The following is a 17,927-nucleotide window of genomic DNA, read 5'->3' on the forward strand; positions in this document are numbered from 1 at the left end:
CTTAGGTCTGAGTACTTTTCAAGTTAAAAATGGCTTGGTCAAACATATCATACTAAATATAAAACTTTCTGGAAGAAATAATGTATTCCCTCTCCCTATTTATATGTATAAATATATGCAGAAATCTGAACTAGCTCATCTGTTATTCTCAAACATCTGACCACAGAACAGTATCATATGAACCTAAATTCAAATTAATGGATACCGTACTTTGTCTTAGCCAAAAATCTGAGAAGCAGTCTCCATTCTTGGAGGCACTGCAGTACCAGAGTGTTCACAACATGGATGGAGTATGCTTCTACTCCCTCTTCCAACCTTCAAAATACATTCAAAATGAAGTTTTTACCTACTTTTCTCAGGATACTATTAGAGCAAGACCGTGTTGGTGTTATAAGTATACATGATTTTCAGTTGCTTCCATATTTAGAAGTGCAACAAGCTTGAATTTGACTTGAAAAAAATTCAGAATTTCCAAATGCATTTGTCAAAATTAAAAGAGAAACAGTCAGCTTAAGAATTTGCTTTAATAGCCTTGTACACTGTCATTGCCACACATTGGTCATTTACTCAGCTGTGGTATACAGAACAGCTGCTCTTGGTGACCTCTAGCAAGGTGTAAGTAGCTGGGGAACTCCATATGTCACTGTTCCACGGCCGCAGAAAGTTGACCTGGGAAGGAAAAAGCTTTGATCAAGGGAAAGGCACAGAAAAGACGTCAGCTCTCACCTTGAGGTTAATTTGCTCCATAATCCCATGTAAGCCTTCCTAAAAGCCTATTGGCATTGTTATCAGTGACAAGGCGAATTTCCTTCTTACGGGGGAAGCTGTAAAATTTGGGTTTTGGTAGAAAGATGTAATTCATCTCTAGGTTCACAAAAGTAGAGCTCTAGGTAAGGAGTCAGAAAACCACCTTGTTAAGCCCTCTTAAGCGAGGCCACCTGTTTCACTAGGTTTCCCACAGCCTTGCAGCTTCTTTGGGGACCTTATCTAAATAATCCGTACCAAGGCCAAATGATAAGAAAGATTTTCCTGACATCTACCATTTATTTTTTTCTGTTGTAAAATATACCAATCAATTATTGACCTAAACCCATAGCCATGTGAAACAGTACACTGTGCTTTTTCACAACTTGTCCATCTGTCTTTATGCCCCACTCTCAACTTCTTTGCCTTGAGGTGTACACCTCCTCCACCTGTTCTATGCAGACTGTCTTGGCTAAATCTCTTCCTCTTACTCTTTATCTGGACTTCAATCTGTGTGCATCATACATGATCTTACTCGTGGTTACATTCTCAGCCCAGCCAATTAATTTAGAATAATTACTCTCTGAATCCTCTATGCTGTGTAGTAATGCACCTGGGAATGAGCCTTGTTGGTCTGTAGTTGTTCTGCTGTGGCACAACATGCTCCTTAAATTGTTCACTGATGGATTCCTTTCCAGACAGTTACTCACTGTTCTGCATTGGAACATTTCAGTTTCTGTCTAAAGAGGAGTATCCTGTGCTTGAAACTACTGAAGTTTGTGCTGCTGATTGCAAACCACGGGTCCAGTTTATCAAGACCATTTTAAAATCCCATTTCTTAGAGTTTTGAGCTCCTTTCCTATTCTTTTTGATCTGTCAAAGGACATACTCACCAACGTCCATCTTCTCCGTGTATTATATTGACCGCTTCTGCTCCCATTCTTGCCCAGAGCAGAGTGAATATGGTTTTATTCCAGAGAAATTCAACTTTTTTAGTTTTTTTGGGGTCAATTTCAACATCGAGGTATTTTGTATAAACTTGGTCACCAGAGAGGACTCCGCTGGAAATAGAATGCAGACAGCAGTGATGTAATGATAAAAGACCTACTGGACTAAAATGAATTCACCACATGATTAAGCTTTTTCCTTTTGTTACAAAGAAATGTGCACACTTGCTGTTCTTTTCAGCAGCACAGGCACTGGACCAGGACTTTGTAGCACGCTCTGAGCAGGGAGAAGACAAAAAAGCAGGACTGGAAAGCTTCAATGGGCATGTGGCAAGGAGACCATCAGGATGTGATCCAGCAGAGCTAGGATGGCCATAGCAGTCTGTGTGTCCTCAGCACTGTGCAGCCCACGTTAACATGCCATTGGTATCAAGGTGAAAGCAATAGTTTTTAGTAAATCCTAGGGAGGAAGGACACCTCTGTCTTGCATGTTTGAAGAGCTCAGGCACAGTTTTGCCTTGTGTGAGTTTGTGCGGCAAGTTACCAGCAGTGATGGGGAGTCTGTTACTGGCATGGGGGGAACACATCAGTGTGTGATGCAGTCCAACTGAGCGTGGGAGCTGCTGTGCTAACATGAGTATGCAACAGGTGATCACAGGCAGAAGGACATAAGTAGAAAAGGGGCAGTTTTTCTTCTTTTCATGAGCAATTCCTAGAAATGTGACCCTTCTCCTGTTAGGTCAGCTTCCTATTTCACTGTAAAATCACAGAGCTCATGAAAAAGAAAGTGAATTCTATTTGTCACAGCTATCCTTCTGCCCTTATAGATCTTATCTACATGATAGCTTATTTTCATACCGAATGTTAACAAGACCGTGCAACAAATAAGGCTTTGCACTGCTTACATATTAATGTTAGTAGCATTCAATGCTATAGAGGAACATTAATTTATCCTACCTGGCAATTTCATATTCTTTTGTATTTCCCTCTGTGTCATGGAATATCAGGTTTATGTCTCCCCTCATTTTTTTTACACCAGACAGTTTGATAAATACTTTTTGTCTCCAACCTGCATTAAAATAAAATAAATAAAAAAAAACAAAACAAAACAAAAACAGAATAAAACTGGATTGCCATCGATAGGAGAGATCTAAAACTGCTAGCATCCTGGAAAGTTCTATTTTCCTAGCGAGAATTCATTCATGAAGGTAAATGAAAGTCTTGAATTTTGATAATACAGCATTTTTTTTCAGTCAGAAGTCTCAGCCAATGTTTGTATCAGAAGAGCGTGACTATAAATCATGCCAAGGCCATCTCTTTCCAACTTGAATAACTGTAAAAGATGTTCTGCACTTACTAGCAAAAGGTGGCTCTGCTGCTGTGTTTAAAAAATACTTCTGGTTTACTCTCTTCAGTTTGTATGGAAACCTGTCAGCGTGGTGCCCCATCATTGGACAGCCCTGTTTGGGACATGGGAAACATTCTCCCTAGGAAAAATAAGGGCAGCAGTTAATGAGGAGTACATCTTTCATTCTGTGACAATATTAAGGGTCAGGATCCTGTTCAGACCTTGCAAAGTTGGGGCATTGCTGTATTTTGTTGTTGAAACCTGATAAAGCCAGACGTCATGTTCTGCACTTGCACGCACATGAGTGGAACATGGAATAAGTAGATGTGACAAGTGTGCATGTGGTGGTCTGAATGTTTTGGGGAGTTTATTTTTCAGCTAGAGCATAGGAAAAAATATGAACATTCTTTCCCTTTCCCAGTAGAAGAGAACCTGTCTGCTATGCTATATTGGGGATAAAAGGACCACATGTATGAGGGCTGCTCTGAAAGTAATGCCTGCTATTTTATTATGTTAGCCAGAGGAGGACGTTGGTGGCATGGCAGTAGAGTCTGAACCTTCCCACCACTATTCCATTACATTTGTTGCTGTGCAACAGATGGCAGCAGAGGGACAATCTGACATAATGGTTTCTGATACGGAAGTGCATATGAAGCAGCGGAGTGGAAGTGAAATCCTCCACGCAGAAAAAATGGCAGCCATTGGCATTCATTGACACTTGCTGAATGCTTCTGGAGACCAAACAGTGGATGTGAGCACAGCGAGGAGTGGGTGGTGCATTTCAGCAGTGGTGACAGTGACGAGAAAGACGTCAGAGCCAACTTGTGTATTTAGTCTATATGCTGTTTGCGTAGAGGGTGAGAATTGCATAAGGTTTAATTTTTTTCCCCCTATTTCGATGGTATCAGCTCTGCTTTAGGATTAATTCTCCAAAGTGGAAGAGCTGATAGAGCTGCTGAGTGCTTTGCCTCCTCCTCCTGGCCTGCACTGCTCGAGCTGGTGTTTGAGCTCAGGTCTTCTGTTAGCTAGGTGACACAAGCAGAATTATTCACATTCAGGTGTGCTGTGTGTGAGATCTATCTTGATAATTTTCTTTATATTTCATTTGTTCCCAGGCTGATATACTTACTGACTTGAAGTCTTCATATGTCTCACAGGGATATCCAATGAATCCAGTGGGATAGAGGATACTCTTAAAATAAAACTCATGGCTGCGTGAGTGATGGCAGCTTCCAAAGATTGTGGTGTCTGTTGGGACAAAATTTATGAGCATCCATTAAATAATTTCCTGTTATCCTGTACAACACTTGTACTTGCCTCAGCATGAGGCATGGAATAGAATAGCAGCATGGGCTAGTAAGGTATACATATGTATTTATACATGTATTTTATAAATTCATGTATATATAGTCTGTGCATATGATGTTACAGCAAGTTACATTAAGTACAGCATTAAAAAGCTTTTAGAGCAGAGAGAATTTCTCTGCCTATCATTCAAAAGCCTGATGGAGTCTCAGGCAGAGTTGCAATGCAGTTTCATGTGCCATGCCACCTCCCTCAGCCTGGGATACATCTCCTGGAAACATCATTAGGGTGCTAGATTTGTGTACTCCCAAACCCTTTTACATGCGCTGCAGGTCTGATTTCAAACTGCAGAAGCAAAACCCTGGCCTGTGTGATGCCTCTGACTACTCTTGCCCTGCAGGGTTCCCTGTGTAACGCCATTCTGATCTAGCTTTTATTTCTTATTTCCTCTTCTTACTTATGAGCAAACTGGCAAAAAAAATCAATTTTGTTCAATTTTGTTTTCTCCCAGAGGAATAGAGGCTTTCACAGTTCGTGAAAATAGAATACTGAATGTGTTGGGAATGCATGCTTACCTGCAATTAGAGCTTCAAAATCACTTCGTTTCATTTCCAGAAGTAAATCATTGCATCCAGGCATTAGAGTTCCTCCATTTGGGTAAAAGTCAAGATGACCAGTGGTGTTATATATTCCAAACCCTAAGGAGCACACGTGATGTTGTCAGTGTCTCAGGGTATCTCTGTGGTATTCTTATCTCTGCAGCTACTTGCACATGAACACTTACCTGTGGCAGGAAAGTGAGCAGCATTACTGTGAATAACATCAACGAAGTTGGCATCTGTAGGATCCAGTCTCACCTCGGGAGGAGTGCCTTCAAAATAGGGCCCAGCAGGGTCCAAGCCTAAAAGCACCCCGTGTTTATTGTAAGAGAGATACAGCATGTTAATGTTTTTTGACAATTTACAATGTCAGACATTCAACCTTACACAAGGCACGTTGAGTAACAATAATGTGAACTGTAAGCTAGGCTGAACCGGCTGTGCAGTAACATGGGTTTGTGAACCTCCCTGCAAACTCATCCCAGTAAAAGCAAAACATTTTCCAATAGAATACATAATGACATCATATTACTGAGAAGGAAGTGTTCCATTACAACTGATGTTATTACTGACCTGCCAAGCATACTGAATAGGAAAACTAAAGATTTTTGATGCGGTGCTTGTCTTTGTGTGGTGCTGATGCAGCCCGGTGGATGACAGTAAAGCTGCAAACATACTAAAAAAGAGCCCTTCTCATAAAGAGCTTTAAACCTCACTAAGAAAAATAATATCTACTCCTGTTCTTGAGAAGCACAAAGTCTGCTTACTCATATATGGTGTCTGCAGCACTACCAATGATTTCATTCTGGTCTGTAGACTACAAGCTACATGCTACAAGCTTCTCTCTATCAAAAGCGTCCCCTGTTAGGTGTGCATCCCAAGGAGCAGCCTACCTGAGATCCGCCGGATACCTCGGACCCTTCTGCCTGTCTCTCCCGCTGTGTGCGCGCCCAGGCTGTGCCCAATTAAGTGGATCTCACGAGGGGAGTATCTGAAGAGTTTCTGATCAGTAAGGTGGTGGTGGTTGGGAGACAAGAACACAGGCTTTTAATAGCAAGTAAGGAGGTGTCTGACACTGTGGGCCTTTGGGAACCTCTAGGCTCACTTCCTGCTTAGCCAACAGTGTGAGAATTCCTTGAGATAATTACTGTTTTAATTACCCTAAGACTTACTAGAAAAAGGTCCAATCTAGAATTTTAAATGCTTAGTGCTGATGGATTCACTATCACAGCCTTGTTATGTGGTTACATGTTCAATCACCCCTGGTAACAAAATACAAAGGTTTCCTGTTTGGATTAACCCCTAATTTTAAGGTCCATCACTATGATCTTGCTTTCCCTTCAGTGAGTTGGTTATGGAGCTCTTTCTCATTTAATGTCTGCTCTCTCATGTGCCTGCTTAGAAAATGTGATCATATCAGTCAGAGGCATTTTACTGACCAGCTTAGGGGATTGATAAGCATTCTCCCCTTTGTCAAGTGTCACCTATGCAAGACTTGCAATTCTGATGTATTACGTGTGCTTTGAAGACAGAAATGGAAACTAATCAGCATGTATGCTGCCTGCAGGGAACACATTTCATACAGGCATATGCTGGGTTTGTGATGTTCAAAGTCAGCAAGTATTGGCTGCTCAACTGCATGAGCTTTTTTGTTTTGTAATTAATTTTGTTATGTACTGAACTAAAAACAGATCTTTACTATCAGTCTATCTGTGCTTATCAACAGATGACAGAATCCTTTGAATAGTCTTCACTGCAGTTCATATATTTACAACGCAGCTAACTTTCCTTAAGTTTCCAGAAGTTTGTAAACTTAGGAAAAGAGCTAGGGATCATTTATGCAGCCTGTTAGTGGAAGGAAAAGAGGTCTAGACTGCAAGTTGGTACACTAATGGAGATCTTAAATGAAAGGAGACAGATGAAGAGATCCCATGAGAAACTGGACCCAACTTCAAGTTAGCTGGGACTTTACACCAGGAAGGAAAACAAAGAAACAAAGGTGTGAAGGTAGTTATTAGAGCTCCCTAGGTAGAAACAGGAGATTGACCGTCAGTGGCCTCTGGAGAACTGTTCTATCATACTCAGGTGTTCATAAAGTTGATACTTTGCCTTCAGCCTCCGGAATATCCCTTACGACATAAGACAAATGCCTACTGACTAGCATCAAGTCTGCAACCAAGCAGGGTCTGATCTCAGCAGTCCTAATTCTATTTGAAGTCAGAGGGAAGCGCTAGTATTAAACTTTGCAATTGAGCAGTTCTGTGCTGTGTGTGTAAAAGTGAACGCGAGCTTCACAACTAGAAAGCACCAGGACAATTTACTGTGCCTGCAGACAGCTAATGTGGCATTAGCAAGTGGTTCTGCGTGGTGCTTCCAGCTCCTGCTCATTTCAGTGCTGTTGAGATGCTGATTTACCTATAACCACGTGTATTATTCTCTCATAACCTCTTGTAAACACTGAATGTATCTAGCCTCATTTGCGCTGAATGCTCTTACCTGTACCATCGTGTGGAAATGGGGAGATATTGCCACCTACTGGCCTTTAATCAATTGGCACCTCTTTTCAACCGCATTAAGCTTCAATGGAGACTTCTGTGGCTGTGAGAACTCCTTACGGAGCTGATAATTAGTAGAATTAGCTAGATCTCAACTGTATGCATTGTACAGATCTTCCTGAAGCACTGGCTGTCCATATTAGACAAAGTTTGAAATCAAAGCAAATCATCTTCACTCCTCTATATTTCCTTAAGAATTATAGCTTGTAAAGCTGTATTATTTTACCTGTAAAGTTTTTATGAAATAAGCAACCTCAGCCCCAAGCACACGGATGTTGTTCACTGCACAGACATAGGTGCCTTTTGCACCTTCTTTCCAATCGACAGCAATGCAGTTTATGTTTTCTACTTCCAGTAACAGCTGATGTGGGAGCACATAGAGCAGAGTATTTAAAGAAACATAAAATAGCAAACAAGGATTAAGATGATATCAGAATAAACATTAAATAGTAACATATTCACACAATTTTCTCATTCTTTACTGAACAGAATTATTCACTGTAGCCTATGTGACACTGAAATGGTTCTTCTTCTAAAACAGAATGTAATAAGCTGTTCATTCCCAAAGTCTCAATTGTGAAAGACTATAATAAAAAATGTTTTATTATAAGCTTTATTAATAGCTCTATAAGCTACTGAAATACATATTTTAAATAACTTGGAAAAACCATACAACTACACAAGAGCTGCTATGTGCAGTTTTATGAGGGTCATCTGTATCTTAACTAAATAGTATGGGAAGTCAACTTGTTTACCAAATGTATTTAACACTGAGAAAGAGATGTTAGACTGGAATGGGTCAGAGCAAACTGGAAAGTTTCTAATTCAGCAGACAGTTAATGCACTGCTCATTTTTGTACTGGCCACAATCTTGCAGATTTTTTTCCACTATAAGAATCTTGTATTAAAGTCTGCAGTTCTAGATTTCTACGATTAAGGCTTACTTAAATTTTAGAAAGAATAAGGAGCAGAAACAAAAATTAATCTGTGCTAAATGGTGAAAGGTGAATGACAAGAAAAGCAGAGCCTTGGAGCAATAGGACACTGAATCCTGGACTCCATCCTCTCCTCTAGGCATACCATGAAATGGCTTCTAGTGAGGCAGGTAGAATTACTGTTTATTTTAGACAGGAAAATTTAGAAATGTGGCATTCTGGATCAAAAGTTTTCATATAGATTAATGAACAAAATAGTTCTGCAGAGCTGTGGCAGCATTCAGCAGTGGTCTTTTTCCATCTTTTCTCTGCTAATGCTAAGAAAGAACTTACAAAAGACACTGCTTCTTTGTCAGAGCCAAGGCTGACTCTATTCTCTGTATCCTCTGACACTGTACCCTCTGCTGGCCAGACTGCAGCAGCTCTGGTTTGTTCTAACTTCCACATTTCATATTTGAAATATGAAATATGCTTCTTTTCTTCCTTTTCCCTTCTTTCTTTTACTGTCAGCTGAATATATCTAAAGCAGAAGAGTGCTTGTAGACTGAAACTCAAGGAGGACAAGAATTTAGAAAGGTATTTTGGCTGAAAGATTTTTCAGTGGTTCCCAATAGGAGACACAGGGAATTGGCCTGCCTAATCTGACTATGACACCAGTGTAGAGGCTCAGGACATCTGCTTTCAGTTGGTTGCTTTGTTCTCATTTGTAGAGCTTGGGGGATGAAAATTCTCTAGCGTAGCATAATGTCAGAGATGACCAAGAAGCCTTGACAGTGCAGCACCACCCAGAATGGGAACATTCTGACTTTGGTTAGTAATTTCATTGTTGGTATCCACCACTATGTCATGAATTTCGAAACAGGAGGTGAACCTTAGTGTCTAAGTCATAATGATAGAACGTAAATACAACCACCAATAGAAAAGAGAGAATGCTGTCTCATACCAAGCACATTTCTACCACCCAGCCTTTTTTTCCTGTGCTGCTAAATCCATGAATGATGAAGGAGGTTCTCCTACGTGAGGAAAAATGTGAGTTTTGGATGGTTGAGGAGTTTATTGCCGAGATCACCTGTGTGTAAACAAGCAAACAAAAAATCAAGCTCTTGTATGTACTTATGCTTTTAAATATTTTTAAAATACCAAGTCATGCTTCTTAGGATTCACATCTGTCTTGAATGTGCAGGGTCCCAGGGATCCCCTATCTCACCTTTCTCAATCTCACCTTTCTCAGTCCCACTACATTTCCAAGGAAGCTGTGCCCATGTGGTTTCTGTTGCTCTAATTTGTTTTCCTTAGTGCAGCAATAACCTCCATACTGGGCAAAGGAAACAGCCCAAAAGTGCGGTGGTATCTGATGATGCCTGTTGGCCGGAGTTGGTTGAGCTCCTCTGGAAACTTCATGCATCCTGGTTCTGTTTGCCCTTTTATGACCTGAGCTTTGGCTTCCATAAGCTGCTCTATGCTTAGGAAACAGCTTGTTTCTCTGTGCAGGTGATATTTCTATTTCTATTTTTTTTCTTTTTTTTTCCTTTTTTTTTTTCCTGTCAATTGAGGAAAGCTGAAAGAATATCATGCCGAGCTGCATGCAGTAGTGGTGAAACTGACCTTGGCCCACCACAAATTGCTGCCAGCTGCTTAATTATACATCTTCTTTTTGCTCTGAATGATCTGTGACCATCTGTACTGTATTTAAACAAATGCAGCATCTGTAGTGTGAGCTCAGGGAGTCTGGGTGTGGAAGGGCTGTGCCCTAGATCAGAGATATGTTGAAGTTCAGTGGCTGGCAAGTAGTACAAGGTATATTTTGACTTATTTTGTCAACAGCCAAGATGCATGAGTAACCATTGCTGAGTGCGTGCTGTGTGCTCACGCGTCCCTACTCTGCAAGCTGTAAAAATTTACTACAGGTTTAACTTCTTTCCTTTAAGAGAAGCTGAGCTGGACTCTTGGCATGACAACCAGGGTTGCTGAGAGCTGTGGTGCCTGAGGCAGTTCTGCCCTTGTAGTTCATGGCAGAAGAATCATAAACATTCCTGCATGGCACAAGGGATGCTGCTCTGGGAGCCTGCAAGGAATTCAGCAGCTCTGCATGCATTTGCTGGATTGATGTGGTTCTAGCCCCACATCTTACAATTCCTACACAATTGCTTAGCTCAGATTTTTCAGGGCATAGGCAATTTGAGTTGTTCTGTCTTAACTTCAGCATAGAGAGGTGGATAAGGGTGTACAATCACTCAGACTTCAAGGAAGAATGTGGCCCCAGATATTGTTAAAAAAAAAAAAAAAAGCCACATCCTTATGCAAGGAAATACCAGGAAAGCTGTTGAATTTCTGAGTTCCTTCACCACATTTTGTTTTCATGCTTTATCCCCCAAAACTTCAGTGTTTATTCATTACTATACCTTCAGACTATCTTCTCATTTTGACTCATTTTCTATGTTGAGTGCTGTAGACTTTTGAACAAGTTGATAAACATTTGTAGCTTTAGACAGTTCTTGATGTTAAAAAATAAATGTCACCTGTGAGTTATTTCCTGTTTCCCTGGTATAGAGAGAGAAGCTGATGTTCATCTCTTCAGGAGATTCAGGCAGACCTGTCAGAGGTCTCCCTGGTATCCCAGACCAGGGTGGGTCATTTGAGAAACAGCCAAGCCTGGGGTAGCAAACTTCGTCACCTAGAATAGAAGAAAGAAAGAACTGTTTTGTATTTTGGACGCTTACAGGCAGATAATGTGGAATCATAGAATCATTCTGGTTGGAAAAGACCTCAAAGGTCATCAAGTCCAACAGATTTTCTTGTCTTGTAAAGGATTAAATCAAAAATTAAAAAAAAACAGTATGTTTAGGAATGTGTGTTAGAATTGCCCCTGCACGCTTCTTGCCCAGAAGCACTGTACTTCATTGTAGGAACAGATATATACACGCAGCAGTCTTGTATAATGAATGAGATGATAGTTTCTTTCAATGTGTTAGCATTTTCTTGATTGAATAGGTCTTTTGCTCCCTTAAGCTCAGCTTTTCTCTTTTAGCACTGTCTGTTGTGTTAAGCACCTTGCTGCTGAGCCATTCTTTGTTAATAGCTGTAATGTGTAGAGGCAACTTGTGCACTGTCTTGATAGAATGAGGGCCTGTGACTTTGCAATTCTACTCTGTGCAATTTGGGCACAAAGTTTTGTGTACTTCATTCTAAATAAATTGAAATGAGGTGGAGCCTTTAGCATCTGTTTCATGCATAGTAATCGACACTGCCATAAAATGACACATAAATCATACCACAACTTAATTTTAAACAAAGACATTAGTAATTAACTCCTTTATATTATTTTGCCAAAAGTAATCTCCTTGTTAGAATGTTTATAGAAAATGTATCTCACCTGCTACTGTGCCAAGGAGATAAAATGCAATAATCCATGTTCCAACGACCTAAAGCAAATTGAATATACAAGTTGGGTGTTTTATTTAGTTTTTTGTCCTGCAAAGACAAATAGTTATTTGTAACACGAAGAGTAACACAAAGACCTGTGGCAGAAGAAGAGTAACCCAGTACCCATGGGGGGCAATCGGCTGGAAAGCAGCTCTGCAAAAAGAGATCTGGCTGTCCTGATGGACACCAGCTTGACCACGAGCTATCAATGTGCTTTGGGGTCTATGGGTATTCTAGGCTGCGTTAGGAGGAGCACTGCCAGCAAGGTGAGGCAGCTGAACTTTCCTACTCATTCAGTTTTCTGTTCTTTGCATTTCTTGTACATCCACTGGTGGATGTAGGTTGCTGAGGGAGTGACCTCAGTAGTGAGTACCAGCCAAGAGCAGATAGATAGGAGATGTGGCCAAACAAACACTGATCCACGTAACTTGATGGGTCTGCATACCTGGCAGCTTCTTTGGGCTGTTTTTCTACTTTTACCCCAGGTCCCTTGCAATTCTGCACTTTCACTTTCCTTCTTTACTCAGATTTCTTTCCTCTGCACTTTCCATCCTTGGCTTTCCTATGGCAGGCGCCCCACGTATTTCGCCATTCTCCTCCCCACATTTGCATCCTTCACTGTTTCCTCTTCCAGGTGTTCTATATGGCACCCAATTCACATTTTCCACATTCTGCTTTTTCTTATAAAGCAAACATTTTGAGCTGTAGAATTTCTTTTTACAGACCTGAAATCTGAAAAGGCAGCTTGAAAATTAATAAGCTTATGAAGAAAATGGATGAGTAATGACTAGTGATTTTAAATAATGTGGGAGGTTGTTGCCAAACAAGAGTGATCAATTTCTCTTCAAAGACTCTGTCTTTGAAAGCAGAAAGTGGAAGCAAACAGGTAGGGAAGTAATGGAAGATACAGACAACTTCTGTTTAGTGTCTGTGTGTGGAAAGCTGATTCATTCTGTTATGTGCGTAGTTTGAATAGATGCTAATTTTTTAGCTGTTGAGTTTTCGCTATTGGTTTATCTCAACCTAACAGCAAAAGAAGTGGAAGAATATTAAGATATTACCTCTTTCTAAAACAGTTGAGGCAGTATAGGATTTAATGGGGGATAGTTCCCTCTCTGGGCACTTAAGAGCCTTAGAGCTGAACCAGATGAACAGGAATGACTTGTTTGTGCACATATAGTCAGCCCAGCACTGCTGGCAGAAAGGTCCTTGAATGCTCAACTCAGCTGTTTTACTCAGAGAGAAATGGGATGTGCACTGCCAAAAACAGCAGTAGCCATTTCCAAACAGCTGTTCGGCTTAGAGGCAACAACAACAACAACAACAAAAGTTCATAGGTTGAGATTGTAATCTACAAAATGTGCGCTGGTTGAGTAGCTATCCTTCACAATGGCTTCACCTTCTATTGCTCAACGTGTGATTCATGAGCCACCAGTGGATGGCTTGTGAGATATGAAGAAGAATATCTGAATAATGACTGTCCCACACATGTACCTACACACCTCCCAGGACATGTGCACAAACACAGACACAGTTTGTTCCAGGGGGAAAAGCCCAATTGTCAGGTTTTTTAATTATCAGCAATTTTAACTTAATCTCACTGTAGAAAATTGTTTTTCATTCAAAACAAAATATATTTGTGTATGTAATTGCTAAGAATTTTACTCACCATTCTTTTATCACACTTATTGTATCCTTCAGTGCTTAGTGGTTACACGGCAGAAAAAGGTTTCTGTTTTCTTTGGTGCAGATTTGGTAGTTACATGCTTGAAAAAATAGAAAAGATGGAGGTTAAACATCTATAGGTGAAATGTGGTAATGTGAAAGAACACAAAACAACAAAAATGGGGAATGTGGATAACTGGGAATTAGAAGTTAAGTCAAACAAATTTTGTAGGAAAGCAGCAATGCCAACATATACGTTTGTGGGCAGTAGATTTAAGACATGAATTAAGAAAAAATTTTGCATGTATGGAGGAAGTAAACAGATGCCCTGATTTTGATTCATTACTAAAAAAAATTGGGCAAAACACAATGATGCAGCTGAACTGAAATGTTTATGCTGTTGTTTTTCTCTGTTTACCAAATCCAGCTGGTGTTCTTCACAGCAGAAGAAAAGTGTTGATGTTGATACTATGTTCAGACAATAACTCCAGACCTGTAGAACAGCTGCTAGTGCTGCATAGTTTAAAATCAGTGAATTTTGGTAGCTCATAGCTGCCAAGTAGCTACAGTAGCACATACCTATGTGATCTGAAGAAATTTGATATCCTAACAGGTAAAATAATAATAAGAAGAAGAATAAGAAGAACAACTTGAGGACTTTCACATCCCAGATTGGTGGAGTTTCAGTCCAGTATCAGTGTGATGCAGAATAATGGGATTTTCCACTGAATACTCAGGAAAGAAAATGTGTAAAAAACAGTTAGAAGATTAAAGCTGTGTAATTGAATTCCATTAGATGATTTGACAGCCTAATACAACACCCTTGTGAGATCAGTATTAGTGGTCTCGTGCTACTTGAATTCCAATATGATGCTCTGCTACTCGATACTTCAGTTAAGAAATTAAAATGATATACGTATGTTATTGCAACAGTTAAGTAGATTAAAAGTTGAATGTGTGGATTAACTAGATTAAAATTTGAGTAATTACTGCAACGCAGAATATAACGGGGAACAACCAGAAGGCAGTTCCTGGATTCACAGATACAATTCTTGCTCCTGTGCATGATCTCATAACATCACAATCAAAATGCGATCGTGTTTTTTAGCTTGGCTTTTGACACTACTGTTACTGAATGCTCCTGATGAATCATTGCTAATTAGGGTTTTATGAGAATTAGCTCTTGGCATTACGTTGCATGTGAGCATTTAACACTGGTATTACCACTGGCCATGAATGCTGTGCTGAAAGAGCAGCAGTGGTGGAACGAGAACTACCCGTAGTAATAATGAAGTCTCCTCTGTTGTCCTGAAATAGCATCCAGCTGGAGTAAAAAAATAAAAATAAAAAAGCTAGAGTCCAAAAGCACATCTGCTTTTAGGATAGGGTTTTATCAGATTTTAATGTGATGGTGAGAAGTGGCACAGCTCTAGAGAATACATTACACTTTTTCGTCCTATGGCCAAACAGAAAGCTAAAGTCTGTGCTGAGATGGAGAGCAGCCTTTGCTTTCAAGGCAAGCAGAGGCAGAGCTGGAACAGACAGTCTGCAGTGCTGGCTTATTCTCATCTGCAGACAGAGCTAACTGCAGTGTCCTCTCTCCTTGTAGTAACATGCTGGCTTTCCAATTTATCTGCTTTTTCCAATTCTGCATTTATATCTTCTTTCAACTCATTGTAATGTTCGTGTTTCTGTTTTTCCATCTTTCCTACCTGAATGCAGCAGTCATACTTCCTATACACTGTCACTATCCTTGAACAGGAAATATTATTTTAATTTCTGCTTTTCCAGTGTTTTATTTTAGCCTTTCACATATTTTGGTAGTCTGGTGCACTGATCAGCTGATAATGCAAAGGCTACATCCAGAATTTTGCTTGCAAGCCCTGACTAGAGGAGATTCATGTCAAATTTCTGCATGGATTTGAGGCATACAGATAGCACTCGCTAATTGCACTCCTGAACACTGTAATGATGCACAAAAGGATAAATGAAGTAGAGGATAAAACAGTATCAATAGTTGCAATAGTATCTGTAGACCTGGTAAGAGGGATCATGTATGTATTTGACGTATGTAATTACCTGACAGTATGCTTTTTCTTTGTAATTTAATTGTATTTATTTGTATTTTGTAGAGATGGTCTTTGTACAAATATAGAAAGATTGCCACCTTTTCCAGGCTCAGTCTCTGCTCAGCAGCTCACACTCAGCAGAGTGTTTCTTGTGCCTCTCACATGCTGAAAGCCTGTGTGCACAGCAGTGGGCAAAGTGCTGGTGGTGCAGTGAGCTTACTGAGGTGAGCAGCATAATTGGCGTAATTGGTAGAAGACTTAATTTCATCTCTGTCTCCTCCCCATCCCTCAGATGTGGTTGTTAATTGCCCCTAGTTGGGTTCCAGATGAAGGCTTTTTGGCTCTGCTTCAGTACAAACAAGTAACAATAAGTAAAAGAGCATCTGGGCAATTAGCCAGCCTCCTTTCCAGCTGGCTCACCAGCTTTTAGGTTCAGCTAAGTTCTCCGTGAGGAAACTGATCCTAAATGAATAGCGCTGAAACCCACACGCTTAACATCACAGTAAGAAAAGGATGTCCAAGAACCTTTTCATTCCTCCAGGTTACTGCACATCACAACAGCAATTGAAGCAAGGCAGGGTTCACATACATCGTCTGGTCTGGATAGTAGAGTTGTGTGAGTATCTACTGACCGCTTAAAATGAAGCTGACAGAAAACTAAGGCATCAGCCTCAATGACACAGAATGCTGATGCCTGTTATTCTCTAAAGTCATTAAATGTGGAAAGCGCTTCATTAAAGGGAAGCATATACGCAGAATTGTGCACAGATTTGTTCACTGCTAGCAACTGCAGTCAGATTTGGACTTCAAGGCGCTTTTGTCAGTCTCTTAGAAAAAGTGCAGAATCCAAAGAGATGGCAGGATAGTAATAAAGAAAACCTATTAAAAACATTCTCACAGTACAGCATCTGCTTTGACTTCCTAAATAAGCATTCTCACCTCGTTCCTAAACTGGTGTTCAGACAGTAAAACATGCAGAGGCAAAGCTATGATTCAGTTTGGGGAGATGACTGTGCCAAATCTATGCTGACTAGGGAGCCTCCAGTTGACTGCCAGCGACTTACAAGTCTTTCCAGGACTTCTCTGTTCTTCATAAAAAGGTTACTGTTATATCAGTCAGCTTTATGACCAATGCTTTTGGCCATTTCCAAAGTGCAGAATAGTTTTTGCTGGAAACAACTTACTCCGTATGTGGTGGTCAGTTAAAACAGGTCTTATCTGCCTCCTTCTTCCATATAACAGTTCAGTAATTCTTCCTCACTTCCCTTCTCCCTCTTAGGAGTATCTAGAATACTCCTAATAATACTTACTTATTATTTTCAGCTATTACTTGTATTCTCATGTATTTTTGCTTTAAAAAGTGCACATTCCATGTACAAATACCATCATTTGATCTCTCTTTAAATCAGAGATACAATATCTGTTACATTACCTTAGCTCTACTGACCCTACCCAGTTTTCTTAGCTGCCCAGAAATGATCATGTCCCATTGGGATTTCCTAGAACTGAAAAGGTTTCAGCCTTGTTGCTACCTCCAAAATCACCTCAGAATAGCTCTGAGGACTGCTGCTCAAGCCGCTCAATCTTTTTGTAAGCGTGAGCCCCAAGCAGCTGTTAGTAAGTCACCCCAAATCCTACAGTTTTCTCAGCCACTTACCACTCTGGCTTGCACACCATGTTGCTGCTTTGTATGCTGTGTTCGGACGGCTCCTGCCAAGCCCTGACTGTTCCTGGCTCTTTTCACTTGGACTCTGTCCCACCACCGCGGGTGCGGACCTGCCCACACGGTGCCTAATTACTGGTTTGATGTTGGTGAGCAAGAAGCTCTGTAAGGGTGATACTCTTATTGCTGGATGTAATATATATTCCCTTTTCTTGGCTCTCCAGCTCTCGCATCATTTCTAATTCATCAAAATTTTACCTCTGAAGGTTTTGCTATGGATTTGAATAAATGGAACATGAGGCCATTTTGCCACGTAAAAGCAATATAGGTATAGGACATTCATAACAGACAACCTCTCAGCCTAGGGAAGAGGAGACTGAGGGGAAACCTCATCACAGCCTGCACCTTTCCTCATGAAAGGGAGCACAGCGGCAGGTACTGATCTTCTCTCTCTCATGACCAGTGATAGTTGCAGTGGGCAGGCTCAGGTTGTATATCAGAAAAAGGTTCTTCAAGAAGGTGGTCAAGCCCTGGAACAGGCCCTCCAGGGCAGTGGTCACATCACTATGCTGCTGGAGTTCAAGAAGTGTTTGGACAGTTTTCTCAGTCTTGTCAGGTGGTCAGCTGTGAAAGCAAGAGTTGGACTTCATGATCTCAATGGATCTCCTCCAACT

At 40.6% G+C, this 17,927-nt stretch overlaps 1 protein-coding gene across 1 annotated transcript; it reads right to left on the minus strand.

Moving 5' to 3' along the window:
- Nucleotides 1-556: 556 nt before the first annotated feature.
- Nucleotides 557-17,267, minus strand: LOC128077837 (pancreatic lipase-related protein 2-like). The gene is made up of 14 exons (XM_052677398.1): nucleotides 17,248-17,267; nucleotides 13,526-13,559; nucleotides 11,807-11,855; nucleotides 10,953-11,107; nucleotides 9,377-9,502; nucleotides 7,725-7,859; nucleotides 5,837-5,945; nucleotides 5,129-5,245; nucleotides 4,920-5,042; nucleotides 4,169-4,287; nucleotides 3,049-3,178; nucleotides 2,649-2,760; nucleotides 1,638-1,805; nucleotides 557-669 (listed from the first exon to the last, which is right to left on the minus strand). The coding sequence occupies exons 1-14, from the start codon at nucleotides 17,265-17,267 to the stop codon at nucleotides 606-608; spliced, it is 1,461 nt and encodes a 486-aa protein (XP_052533358.1). The 3' UTR covers nucleotides 557-605.
- Nucleotides 17,268-17,927: the final 660 nt, after the last annotated feature.

This window comes from Tympanuchus pallidicinctus, unplaced genomic scaffold (assembly GCF_026119805.1).
Source record: "Tympanuchus pallidicinctus isolate F22 unplaced genomic scaffold, pur_lepc_1.0 scaffold16, whole genome shotgun sequence".
Classification (NCBI taxonomy): domain Eukaryota; kingdom Metazoa; phylum Chordata; class Aves; order Galliformes; family Phasianidae; genus Tympanuchus; species Tympanuchus pallidicinctus.

Coding starts and splice junctions, on each gene's coding strand:
- LOC128077837 (XM_052677398.1), bottom strand. CDS start 17,267: ATGGTGTGCAAGCCAGAGTG. Junction 11,108..11,806: donor TCTCCTTGGCACAGTAGCAG/GTGAGATACATT, acceptor CTTCTATTCTAG/GTGACGAAGTTTGCTACCCC. Junction 1,806..2,648: donor AAAGAATATGAAATTGCCAG/GTAGGATAAATT, acceptor TTCTATTTCCAG/CGGAGTCCTCTCTGGTGACC.